The sequence below is a fragment of the Euphorbia lathyris genome, chromosome 1 (genome assembly GCF_963576675.1).
Source record: "Euphorbia lathyris chromosome 1, ddEupLath1.1, whole genome shotgun sequence".
NCBI classification, from domain to species: domain Eukaryota; kingdom Viridiplantae; phylum Streptophyta; class Magnoliopsida; order Malpighiales; family Euphorbiaceae; genus Euphorbia; species Euphorbia lathyris.
In genome coordinates this window covers 21,109,393-21,123,384 of record NC_088910.1, presented here as the reverse complement: position 1 = coordinate 21,123,384, position 13,992 = coordinate 21,109,393, and the positions used below count along the sequence as shown (strand labels likewise).

The 13,992-nt window shown below is 36.7% G+C and overlaps 1 protein-coding gene across 2 annotated transcripts; it reads left to right on the top strand.

Moving 5' to 3' along the window:
• The first annotated feature begins 9,986 nt into the window (after positions 1–9,986).
• On the top strand, positions 9,987–13,040 carry LOC136224285 (ubiquitin-conjugating enzyme E2-17 kDa). Of its 2 annotated transcripts, none has more exons than XM_066012573.1 (5): positions 9,987–10,143; positions 10,233–10,310; positions 11,084–11,211; positions 11,995–12,099; positions 12,650–13,040. In XM_066012573.1, exons 2-5 carry the CDS (start codon positions 10,241–10,243, stop codon positions 12,791–12,793), a joined length of 447 nt encoding a protein of 148 aa, XP_065868645.1. In that variant the 5' UTR covers positions 9,987–10,143; positions 10,233–10,240; the 3' UTR covers positions 12,794–13,040. The 2 variants fall into 2 exon arrangements, with proteins under 2 accessions (XP_065868645.1, XP_065868652.1); XM_066012580.1 differs by having other exon boundaries at positions 10,008–10,147.
• The last annotated feature ends 952 nt before the right edge of the window (positions 13,041–13,992 follow it).

Genomic DNA, 13,992 nt, shown 5'->3' with positions numbered 1-13,992 from the left:
TACTTCATCAAAAACAAGCTTGACATCAGTGACCAATCATGCTTAGTCGCGTCAGGTAGCGATTGAAACCACTTCAAAGGTTCGCCCACCAGCGAAAGATGGAACCATGGAGCGACTTCTTCCACTTTGTATGGCTCTCCAAACATAGCACACACGTATCCATACAAATGAGCTTCGGGGTCTTCTACCCCACTAAACAATTTCAACACAGGCATGATCCTCCGAGATGATACTTCCTCGGTTTCCTCAGTTTTAGTTCTATCGTCCCCCACCTCTTCCGTTGGCTCTTCCTCCTAAACAGACACGTATAAACCATTCCCCACATTCATTTTCTCATCGGAGTCCAACAACTCCTCTTCATTTTCCTCGAAGGATTCCATCACTACATTTTCTTTCAGGCCGACTCCGATCATGCTCACCCTATGATTAGGCAATGGATTACGCCTAGTGGAAGGGTTCGCTGACGAAGGATCAGCTATCTTTTTCTCCTCGATTAAATCCTGGATTTCGTGTTTCAACCTCTCACAATTCTCAATTGTATGCCCATAATTGCTGTGGAACTCGCAATATCCCCTAGCTTGTATCTGCGGAGGAGGCGGTGTCTTGTTATAATGAGTAAGAGCTTTCAGCAGCCCCTTTTTCTGCAATCGTTCTAAAACTTTTGCGTAAGTCTGATCGAACTTGACGAACTGCCTCTTTTCAATAGCATTAAGATCAAGCACTTTCACTGCTGTGGATTCCGTACTCGCACTAGGCCCTCCGGCACTATGTCCAGACTTCGTCCATTTGGTATAAGCTTTCTTCGGCTCTCCATCCCCTTCAACAGTCAAGGCACAACTATACATCTGATTGAAATCAGTAAATGGCATATACCGCAACTCATTCTTGATATACGGCAACGTGTTGCCAACCACCATTCGGATCTGATCCTGCTCGAGCGGCTTTTGTTTCATCACTGCGGCCTTAGCCCTCCATCTTTTCACAAAATCGGAAAAGGATTCCCCAGCCTGTTGCTTAGTGCTCTCTAACTCTTTCAAAGTGACCTCCAGCATGGTGTTAAAGCTATACTGAGCGATGAATGACTTCGCTAATTCCTTCCAATCCTTCTTTGTCACCATTGGTAACGCATGAAACCATGTGAGGGCAGCCCCCTCTAAATAGGTGTTAAACAGCCCTAGGACCTGATCCTCCGTCAGGATCGTGTGCTTCATCACCGCAACATACTGATTCATGTGAGCGGTGGGATCTCCCGTTCCATCGAACTTTTTCATGTCAGGGAGCTGAAATTTCAGAGGCAAAGCTGTTGCCGACAAACAATTCTTCAAGTTATAAAAGTCCTGACTTCCGGAACTTCCTCCGCGCAAGTCCTGCACTTCCTGCGTGATGTGTTGCTTCCACTCCTCTTCCTTAGCTTTCTCTTTTTCCAGCTGTTTTTGGATATAATCCTGATAATCCTCCTCATTCCCAAAGCGAGGGCCATCGTTCACCTCATTCTCAGCACGCTTACTACCACTCTTGTTGTCCTTCAGTGCTAACTCAGCTAGCTGGGCCAAGATTGCGGCCAGCTGATCATTGATATTGTTCACAGAGTTTTCCAATTCAGCCACCTTCTCGTCGGTCGCAGACATACTGACGGAAGACTGAGTATACCCAGACGAAGATGATTCAGAAGCCACAACTACTGATTCTGAACTGTCTACTCGTAGCTGATCAAACTGTCTGACAAGCCGATCACTCTCTTGAAACCACAACCGCTTAATGATGACGTCTGCGCGAACGGTATCCATTAGTATGTATGCATGATTTTTATATGCATGATTCGTGGTGTGTGCGTTTATTTATTTACGATTATAAGATAAGAAGAACAAACGTTAGTTCTATTTACACGTATCACAACATCTCTCTTCCACCCTTATTCCTCCACACACTCGTTGGTCCAGGTCTCTTTCCTAGGATTTTGGTTTGGGGCTCACATTGCGGTCCAGGGGACGCGTGATGCCGTCGATTATTGCGGGAAAGTAAATCATCCATCAGACAATACAGTTCGTTTTGACGTATCAACGTTCAGTGACTAAGAAATCGACCAAGTTGGATTGTCCTTTCGGAATAACTCGTCTTTCGTCCTTTCGTGAGACGCATTAGTTCGGGTTTTGACTCCCTTTGAGCGCATCTCAGTTTTTAGATGGGGTACGAGTTATTCTTCTAGTCCAATCGTTCGTTATCGTCAATGACTCGTTCCCTTTTGTTCGCGCGGGTTTGTGTCTCGATTTTTGGATTACAACGGGATCTTTTGGATCTATCGAGAGACATAACCATGTGTTCATTTAGTGATGGAATCACTTTTGGATTTTATTTTAGGGAACGGACTCATCGCGTAACGCGTTTGTTCTTAGCGTCGAGGATCCGTTTGCTCATTTTAGCTACGTGAAAAGACGGCGAGTCTTATTTTGAGCGCACGGTAACCTTTCGGCTAGCAACAGTTCGTTGTTCTTCCCAATCCTACAGGATATATCATCTTAGTGTGGTTATAGAAAATCAACGTTTCATTGAATCGCATGTTTATTCAAAGCGAGGACATCACCGTTCTCTTTCCTTTAGGCACGAATTAAGCAAACACGTACATCGGGCCATATTTCTTACAGTTTTGGTAACGGTCGAAATGATCGAGTCGTTAGTCAAAACCCGCAGTCTCGTCCATATGGCGCAATTATATGGTTTGGCTTAATTCGGCTTCGAGATTTTAAACGGGGTATACACTCGTCCGAGGCACGTATTCAATGACATTGGTTTATTTTCTTTAACTACCCTCGGGATTGATATATATCGTAGTCTCGGAATGATTTTGGGTCGTTTAGTTTATTTTTCTTTTCTTTTGTTTTCTTAGTCACCTTTACGGACACATCCATTTCTCTTAAGAACGACACGAGGCATAACGTAAAAGCTCGTCTTTCATTCGGAAGGGACGGGCTACTTGTGTGAAACTTTTCACGTTATGACAGGGTCGTTCAGGACAGAAATGTTCTTCGTTTTCGTTTCGTCTTGATCTCGTTTTATCCCAATTTATTTAAAGAATGTGAATAACGGCTACTGTTAATATAGTCTTTTGTATCGAGATGTAATTATCCTTAATACCAAACCGATTCATACTAATACGTGCTTACGTCATAACGCATTTCCTGAACATGTGCCTTCGTCGGGACACCGAAAGGGACAAGGCGGGTCGCACATGTTCATTCATATGAGATGACTAAGTCGTCTTTAGTTCAAATCGTTTCGATGTTTTTTAGGGTAATTAGTATGTCGATTCATAAGTATATATTAACACATCGTCCCATTTTCTTTACATACTTTAGGATTAGATACGTATCATGGCGGTTTGAAAACACGAACTGATTCATTTATCACATCAAAAATAGTAACGGGTAATCCTATGGAAACTTCTAAGGCTACTATATGCTGACACGGCTGACCGCGGGACCTCACAGGACCGCACAGATTCGCCCCTAACGAATGGATGGGGACCCTCTGGCGCCTTACTATAAGGGGGAACTTACGCTAGCCTCTTTCGAGCGACGAATGGACTCTCGCTAGAGGTTTCGCGGAAATTACCCAAAGGGTTTGCAATAATGCATATGAATGCATACGAAAAGAAGTAAAACGATCTGTCCCCGTTAAGGGCTTAATACACGCCTTCCGGAATCAAATTTCTCGCTTCCCCAGCAGAGTCGCCACTTGTTAGACGAGGTGCCGCGGCCTAATCTCCCGGGCGGACCGGGGGGTGGACAACCTCATGGCGACGTAAGCGATGATTGGCGCTGAAAGCAACCAATCGTGGAATCAAGCTGCTCGGCAGGACCGGAGCTCGGAGATATGGAAGAGTCGCCACCCACGAATGGGAAAATGAACACCGATCCCTTGCAGGAGACCGGTGTGGGTTCGGGAAACTTAGGTACGAGCCGAGAAGGCTAGCTCCTTTCCGGAGAAAGGCTACTAGGCACCCCGACATCGCCCGGTTATGAACCACCGGCCTCCTACTCAGCATGTTAGGCGATAACGGACTAATCGTATACTTCTCTAAGTTTAAAATTCATTTGAAACCCTTTTCTTTCTCTTTTTAGAAACCATTTTGAGCATATGATATTGAAAAGCCACCTCAGTAAAGAATCACCCATTTATGTTTATACATACACAGAGAGGGAAGAAAGAAATGATTTATTTACAACCGTATTTAAATGTTATGTTGTGTGTTTATTCTACACTAACTTATTTCTCCAAAACGAGTTTTATTTACATGGTTCGCACCTTAATCGCTGTTGGAACGATTTAGGAGCGTTTTAAAACCTCGTTTGATGAAGCTTACCCGAATCGCCGTTGGAACGACTCGAGTATTTGAAAACGTTTGAGATAAAGAACCTTTTAATAAGAAAACGTGGTTAAACATACAAGTCAATTTCGTTTTGTACAAATCCTTTAAGAAAATGATTCCAAAAATCTATTATTTGCAAAGAAAACAATTTTAATTACAATGATCCTTTAATCCGCCTTTGGAACGGATTAAGGTTTTAAAACGTGGTGTTTTGAAGACGATTTGGAATATTAACAAGAATGACTCTATTTATTTACATTAGAAAAAACTCATTAGTTTAAATAATTCAATTGAAAACTCTCTTTTTGTGATTTATTTTCCCCACTTATTTAATGGACTCTCTAATTGTTATAATTACAACAATAAACTTATTTTAACTAATATTTACACTTAAATAAAGCCCATTTGAAATATGGACCCAAGAATGGGCTCAAAGGGTAAAGAAAATAGTTTGTACATACGTATATACATTTAAATCAAAAATAGAATATAAAATAAGAGTTAATACAAAAGAAGCTATATGTATATATAAAAATAATAGGTACAATATATCTATACTTTGAAAATGTAAAAATAATAAGTAAATCCTATAACTAAGAAAATAATTCTTATCCAAAAATAATTTTATTCAATAATCACTAAAACAACCCAAATGTTCCAAAAATTATACATATACATAACTACTATAGTTTTAAATACCAAAAATACCATATGCTGATATATATTAATTATTTCTCAAAATACCAAATAACTAACATTTAAAACATAACCCAAATTAATAAAAAGGAATACATATATATACTTATACTTATATTGTAAAATGGAATAAATAATAATATACAAATATTCTAGAATGATTATATATGCTAAAGTTCTAAAATAATTTGAAAAACATATATTACATATTTATATATATGTACTAGGGATTAAAAGTTTAAAAGTTAAGAAAAAGGGACTGAAAAGGCATTTTTTATATTTTGGCAGATTTACCGACGGAAAGTCCGTCGGTAAACAGCATTTAGTGACAGAATAGGTAAATTACAGCAGCACTCCTAAATGTTTCCAGATTTATTCAAAAGCTTTAAATTAAATCTAATTCAATCGTTTTGGGTTTCCGAACTACCAAAGATGGATCATAGTCGAAAAAACGGAAATTCCTAAACGACGTTTTTTATTTCAAAACATTATTTGGAAATTCCTTTTAAATTAAAAACTTATAATTACAACGTTTTCGATACCCGAACTACCTTTTATCGGATCACGGTTCGTATTGGGACATCAAAACGAGGTTTTTTATTTTAAAACAAAACCGAATTTTATTTAACACGAAACGAAAATTAAATAAATACGCTAATTAAATAAAATGTGACAAAATAAATAAATGACTAAATGAATAAAAACTATAGCATAAAAATAGAAGAAGAGAATAAATTAAATAAAATAAAGAGTCTAGTCCTCGGATAATACCTTGAATTCGGTATCTGACAGTTGAAGCCGATTGATTCCACGAACCACGAGCTCCCGTTTTTTATAAAAAAAAATTAGTAAAAATTAAACTTAGGAAATTTAGAGATTTTCAATTTTTAGGAAAAAAAATGTTTTTTCCTAAAAAAATCAACTTCCTCTCTCTAGAAAAATATCTAGTGTGAGAAGCTCTCTAAGGATAGCCGAAAGTGAAGATTTCGCCTTCTCGACGAAAACTGAGACGTACTCGTCGTTTATTAGTAAAACGCACGGTACAGAAGAATTCGAGTATCCAGTCGCCTATTATTGGAAATCGCATTTGGGCGAATTTTGTCCACCCTAAGCGCTCCATATATCGGCTCATTTCATCAGTAATGCCTAATTGGTCGTTAAGGAATTTATCCATATACAACATTCCGGTGAAGAATTTGTAACGGTGATTCCAATAACGCCTACCTTCATCGTGGTTGAAGATAGGAAAAGGCGCCCCGTATCGCTTGGATAAGTCTGGGCGTTTGTTGATTGAGGCAGCATTGTGCCTAGGTGATTTGTATTTGGTAGGCATGGTGCAAAGTTAGTGTAACTTTAGCAAAGAACGGTGTTTGCGAAGAAAAATCAGAGTTCTGACAAAGATGAAAAGAATTGGAACATAACCTGAATCCTCTAAGATTAATTTATAAGAGTTTAGGATGAAAAGAGGTATTGTTTTAATCATGAAAAGGTATAATTTGTACCTTTCTGGAATGAAGAAACTTAATGTTTCAATTGCCAAGAGGTTCGTCGAAAGGGTGAGAGTGTTTCAGGCCTGATAGTGCAGGAAATACACGTGTCGCAACCGCGAATGGCAAAGCCGCGGTCGCGACACGCTGATTTCCTTGCGGAAATCAGGCATCAAAGCCACCTCTTGATTCACGGTAGAGAATTTAAATATTCTCGGTATGACCAGAGAAATCCGAATCAACATAGACAATTCTAAAACAGAGTATTCTCGGCAGGAAATTTCCAATTCTCGGCAGAGAATTGCCTTAAACTACAAAATCATCCTAATTTCCTAAAAATTAAATCTAAAATCATGAAATAAAAATATTTACGCTACTAAATCATAACATAAAGTAATCTAATCATAAAAATGACATTTTGAAATAAAAAAAATAAAAAAATAAAAATAATAAAATAAAATAAACAAAAATATAAGAAAAACAAAATAAACTGTGCAAGAAAAACTGAGTAATTTATACGTCAGATAATCTCGTTACGAACGGAATTTCAATTTGTGAAATATTTTCGTAATAGATTTTACATCGATTACCATTAACTTTGAATCGAACTCCGTTAGGACCTTCTAGTTCCAAAGAACCATAATCAAATGTTTTGACGACTAAATATGGTCCTAACCATCTGGACTTAAGTTTTCCTAGAAATAAACGAAGTCGTGAATTAAATAACAACACTTTATCCCCAACATTAAAGTGTTTAACTCTAATTTTGGCATCATGCCATTTTTTCACTTTTTCTTTATAAATCTTCGCATTTTCGTAAGATAGATGACGCAACTCATCTAACTCATTTAAATTGAGCAAACGTTTCTTACCTGCTTGATGTAAGTCAAAGTTAAGTTCTCTAATAGCCCAATAGGCTTTATGATCTAATTCGACTGGCAAATGACATGCCTTACCATACACTAAACGGTACGGAGTCATTCCTATTGGTGTTTTAAACGCAGTACGGTATGCCCATAACGCATTATTAAGTTTAGAAGACCAATCTTTTCTAGAAGATGAGACTGTTTTCTCGAGAATCCATTTGAGTTATCTGTTTGATATCTCTGCCTGACCATTTGACTGAGGATGGTACGACGTTGATACGCGGTGGCGTACTCCATATTTTTTCATAAGCGTTTCAAAACTCTTGTTTATAAAATGAGCACCACCATCACTAACGATAACTCTTGGGCAACCAAATCTACAAAATATATCGTCAAGAAAATTAACGACAACCTTAGAATCACTCATCGGGGTTGCAATTGCTTCAACCCACTTTGAAACATAATCAACGGCAACTAATATGTAAGTTTTACCATTGGAAGGGGGAAAAGGTCCCATGAAATCTATTCCCCACATATTGAAGACTTCAACTTCTAATACGGTTGTGAGGGGCATCTCATCTTTCCTTCCTAGATTTCCTGTTCTTTGGCACTTATCACATCGAGTAATAAATGAACGGACATCTTTAAACATCGTAGGCCAAAAGAAACATCGTGGTCCATCATTTTCAAAAGGCAGACACTAATCATTGTAGGTACCCAGAATCGGATCGGTAATGGTAGAAGTGCTCGATTTAGCAAGATTTATGGATTGATTCGGATTCGGGCGCCCCTAGCTGTTTGGTCATAACAGATGAAGAGTGGACAATCGACAAGTTGATTCAAAATGGTCGATGTAATACTGGTATGCTTTTAGTGAATTATTCTCAAAGAGGATCAAATTTGTATTTTACGCATCCCGATTTCTATGCGTGAAACCGAAGATAAATTATGGTGGCGGTGGGAGAAGAGAGGTAATTATAATGTTAAAACAACTTACTATGCTTTAGTATCATCTTACCCGAAGCCCCCCGGAGGAAACATGTAGCGCCCATTGGAGTAAGCTATGGCAGATATTTTGTCCATCGAAAGTCAAAAACTTCCTTTGGCGTGCAGCTTTGAATATTCTACCAACAAATGATAATCTTATAGTCCAGTAGGTAAATGTTGATTCCAGTTTGCCGTTATGCTTACATAGTACTAAATCTGCTTCACATATCTTCCTTGTCTGCCCGATTACAACTACTACATGGAACCATCCGATAATCGCAGACTTCAGGCAGAGTCTGACAAAGACGAATTTTAAGCTATGGTGGCAGCTCACTCTATGCGATAGCGCTCTCACCGAGGCAAGTAACTAGGCTACGATGATGTGCTTCGTCTAGCACAGACGGAATAAACTCATATGGGAGAGGCGATAGTTCAGTCCGTAAGACATCGCAACACGAGCTACTCGATTTATAAACTCGTGGAGACAGTCGCAAGATTGTCGCGACACGACAATGTAGTTGAATCCGACAATCCGAAGCAGACACTTGTTCCTGCCGACAGTAGGAATTAAGGTAAATTTTGATGCCTCGGTCAGGATAAGAGAAGAAAGAATTGGAGTTACAACCGTTATACAGGACTCTGAAGGTCTGTTTATTGCTGCTCGTTTTGGTTTGCTGATGGGAACCTTCCAGCCGACTTTGGCAGAGGCAATATCTTGCCAGGAAGCACTTAGTTGGATCAAACACCGAGGTGACAATGTCATCAGTATGGAGGGAGATTCATAGTTGGTTATCAATTCTTTAAGATACGATGATGCAGATGATTACACGGGTCTTGGGCTTGTTTTGGCGGACTATCGCGACATCGCCAAGACCATTGTGAACTATAATTTTCATTTTATTCATATAGAGGCAAACTGTGCAGCCGACGAGACTGCAAGATTGGGATCCCATCCTTCATCGTTCATTTTAACTCATTCTATCCCTCATTTTTTTATAAGTCTGATGATTATTGATTAATTTATATTTAATTATTCTTTCATTAAAAAAATCAGATTGAGAATTTAACTATTGATTTAAAAAAATTAAATATTTAACTAACTTATAAAAACTAATTAGTTTTTGACCAATGTGATGTATGAATTTATTTAACATATAAATATTAAAAAAATATGTAATTTAATAATTAAAATTAATGATATCACAATGTTATTAAATTAAATTTTATTATTTTATAATTTAATGTAAACGCATTGTATGTAAATTTTTTTAAAAAATATTATATTTTTTATCAGAAAAAAAGAAATAACATAAAAAATGTCTTATATTATATATAAATAGGTTAAAATCGTAATTATCTTTTTAAAATATAAATTAGGATTTAGTTGAAATTTAAACCTAATTGATTTGATTATTTGTTGTTTCGATTAAAATGGCACCGTTCTTAAAATTTTCTGGATACGGCGGCCACTTTCGGCGAAAAATAGGGGGATTTACGTAAAAAGAACGCTAAGTAAAAGGGACCACCAATAGAGAATAACCCAAATCCAGCAAATCCAAAGGTGGAAGGAAAACCATCGAATAAAAAAAACAATTAAATAAATAGCTATTTTACCTTCCCTCTCCCTCTTTCATTTTCCTTACTTTTTATCTATTTCTTCTCTCTGCATCTTCTCTTCTCTGTTCATCGCTAGCACCCAGAAGCTACCCAGGGAGGATCGCTGTTCTCTTCTTCGTCTCTGGTAGGTACTCTTTTCATATATTTGTTCATATGTTCTCTATTTTATGCCTTCTTCTCGATCTAATCGGGATCTAAGGGTTTGAATCGCAGATTTTGAGATGGCTTCGAAGCGAATCCTCAAGGAGCTCAAGGATTTACAGAAGGATCCTCCTACATCTTGCAGCGCTGGTATGGTATTTCCTTCTTTCTTCTTTTTAGATTTCTGATCTGGTTATTTGTTGTAGCTGTTATTAGTTTTGTTTGACTTGATCTCTCTGGTTTTGCTTTATCTTGATTTTCTAGTTCTTTGTTTGAGTCTTGTTATGTATTTTGTTATGTTATTTTGAACTTGAGAAAGAGGATAAATATTCTGCTGTTATTTACCAAATTATATCACCTTGTAAAAAGTTGAGCCTGGAAAGCTATTGCAGTATATTTTGTGTGAAAAGTGGCCTTTGTGTGCAGTAGATTCAAAATGTTTCTAGTCGATTTTGAAATTATATGTTTATTTTGAGTTGGTGAGGGTTTGATGATAATGAAAGTAAACACCGTCTTGATTTAAGGTCAGCGTCTTTGTCCTTGTCTGCTTCCTGGCAACAAATTATTGGCAAATATATTGCGTTCATTTGATTTTTTTAATATCTTTGTGCTCTTTCCAAATTCCTTTTCAAACAAGATGATCTTTGTATCAAACAAGTATTCTGAACCTTAAATGACAAAGTAATCTAGCTTTCAAGATATTTATAATTTCTCTCAATTTACAATATCATGATGGTCTTGCAGATTTTTCTTTTCATTGTTTCTTTGGTTGGTTTCGTAACTCTCTTTTCATCCCTTCAGTTTTGATATTCACATGCTTAGGGGCTTCCCCTACATCTTTCTGTTCAACAATTTATTTGTATAATGTCGCCAATTATTTTATTACTATTGATTTATTTGACTCATTTCTATGAACATTGCAGGTCCTGTTGCTGAAGATATGTTCCATTGGCAAGCAACTATCATGGGTCCTCCCGACAGTCCATATGCTGGGGGAGTGTTCCTAGTTACGATTCATTTCCCTCCAGATTATCCATTCAAGCCTCCAAAGGTATTTTTATGCCATCTATTTGTATGGGAATATTTTCGTTCGGTTTTAAAGTAAGAGGTTTCTGCATTCTCTTATGATTTGTGTTTGCATGAAGTCCTAAATACTTTCAAATGGTAACTAATGTCTTGAATTTGGTCATACTGGGCTTGTTTGTTTGTTCAGCAGAAACAATGTGTGTGTGTGTATTATGTTTTCTAAATACTGGTATATGCTCATGTTATCATGATACAAATTTATCTCATTTAGTTTACATACTGGTGTATTTTATACTCGGAATTAGAATTAGATCCTAAACGTTCTACCTGTGGCCCTGATTAATCGGAAAAGAAGTTGAAATTGTTTGTAGAAATGAATTTCTACGAATGTATGGTATGTTTTGTGACTTGAAGAAGAATGGTTGACATATATATAACGCTTGAAAGAATTCCTGTATGATACAAATTGGAGGCTAAAGATACAAATTGGAAATATGCCTGTCATATTGTGGAGATTTTAATGATAGCCAATTGTTTTGCTTTGCTTCTCTTGTATTCAAAATAAAACTGAATATGAGTTAGTTTTATGGAATTATACTATCACTGTTTGTGTCATGCAATTGCCAATCTCTACGCTGCATACTATATGGTATTTTGCCCCTATGCATCTCATTATCTACCACTTGTGGCATGTAAAGTGGATTTTGCCTGGATACGATCATACGATGGAAGAAGCCTTCTATCTTGCTCAAGTTGCTCTCTTTTTATTGGTTATGTATCATTAATATTATGTCGATGTATCTCACAGGTAGCATTCAGAACAAAAGTATTTCATCCAAATATTAATAGCAACGGGAGCATTTGCCTGGACATCTTGAAGGAACAATGGAGCCCAGCACTAACCATATCCAAGGTTTTTATTCCATGACAATAAGTAGATGAGATATTCTTTTACTTTTAGCTCTCGTATTCTTTTTCCAGGATTATCAACTATCAAAACCAAAGAGCTGGAAGTTGGAAAGAGATATTGTTCTTTTACGTGTGTTGCAATGTTCTTTTTGCTGAACAAGGGGAATTGCTGCTTTTATTAGTGCATGGTCTTTTAGATAATGAGTTAACCCATATTTACTTTAATAGAACTGATGCATTTCAAGTTCAACTTTTTGGTCTTATTGATCCTTGAAAGTTTTCCACACTTTGAAGAGCAATTTGGGCCTTTGAATGTTGGCCATTGCATCCACTGCTCTAGTTTTCATCCTTATAATTCCAATTATTTGGAACTCAAATTTTTTTTATTTGTAATTTTTTTCTTGTGCATGACAGTTGAGTTGGATGTAGACTAGATTGGGTCATTTTCACCTTTCTTCTTGTTTGTTTGACTTAAGTTGGATGTTAATTGTTAAGTTTCTTGTCGTCCCATTGCATGTTATCCCTTTCGTTTGTAACGTGTTTTCATTACGCAGGTGTTGCTTTCTATCTGTTCTTTGTTGACGGATCCAAATCCTGATGATCCATTGGTGCCAGAGATTGCTCACATGTACAAGACAGACAGGAGCAAGTACGAGACGACTGCAAGAAGCTGGACCCAGAAGTATGCTATGGGTTAAATTATTTCTGGTGTGTGTGATGGAAGCGCCACCCCTTATTCATTTTTTTCAAAGAATGTCTTTCAGTCGTTGTGTATCAATGTTTGTTTTGTCTCTCACAGTCCAATCCAAAATGGTCTGAAGAGATTAATGACCAACACCCTAGTTAAAAGAGAAACATATATGTTATTTTCAATTGTTGTATGGATAATCTACACTGAAATTGTGCAAATGTGCCCTAAATTCAATGTCAACTTAAGTTGTCTTACACCTTGTCGGCCTTGCTCACAGCTTCATTGTTGAGAGTGCAAATCACTGTTTTGTTTGGCCAATGTTTTTAAACACGATATATAATTTTCACTAATAGAACTATTAGCCATATTAGCTGATGGATTTTTGTATACTAGAATTATGACACATGTAAGTGCGGAAAGTTTAGTAGTATGTGTATCCTTATTATACTATATTATATCAAAGGTCATGCCTATCAGCATGCCTCGTTGATAACAATAGACCATAAAAATTTTACATTTTCTGCTGTGATTTGTAATACGTTATGAAATTGAGATTTGGGATTAGGGTAGTAAATGGGCTGAGCCGGTGCATGAATGGTTCGATGTTTGATTGTGGTTTGACTCTTGAGCATTGCAAGTTTGGGTCGAAAGCTTGGGAGTAGATTCGGCTATAGGTTTATGAATAACGTCGATTATATTGATTGTAAGCATACAAGTTCGAATATGCTCGTTAGGAAGCTTGGTTTAAATTATTTTTTAATATGGTTGAAATGTAAAATAATGTAGTTTTATTTAAAAGTTAATTTTTTAGGTTTTAAAATCATGGATTTTTGTGTTAAAGAAATTATAATGAATATAATTAATAAATTTGATTAATAGACTATTCAAGGGCGAAGTTCATAAATGAAATTGACGAGTTGCTCGCGAGTAAAATTTGTGAATAAGTCTGTGAGCAGTTTACAAACATGATTTAAGTTCGCATGAGGAGATCATTTGACAAGTATTATTAGGTCATTGATCTTTTATTTTTTTGGTTTATCTTGATATTTTATTTGGATACATTAAGCCGTTTATCATTTATTTTAGGTCCCATTAAAATCATGTTTAACAAATTAGTAAGTTATGAACATCTAATTCTCTTAAAAAGACATTAATTTAATTTGTATTTGAAATTATAAAAAAAATATTTTGTATAGTTTGAATTAA

Excerpts from the sequence above, each read along its gene's own strand:
- LOC136224285 (XM_066012573.1), top strand. The coding sequence starts at position 10,241 with ATGGCTTCGAAGCGAATCCTCAAGGAGCTCAAGGATTTACAGAAGGAT. Across the intron at positions 10,311-11,083 it reads TCCTACATCTTGCAGCGCTG|GTCCTGTTGCTGAAGATATG; the intron begins GTATGGTATTTC and ends TGAACATTGCAG. Across the intron at positions 12,100-12,649 it reads CAGCACTAACCATATCCAAG|GTGTTGCTTTCTATCTGTTC; the intron begins GTTTTTATTCCA and ends TTCATTACGCAG.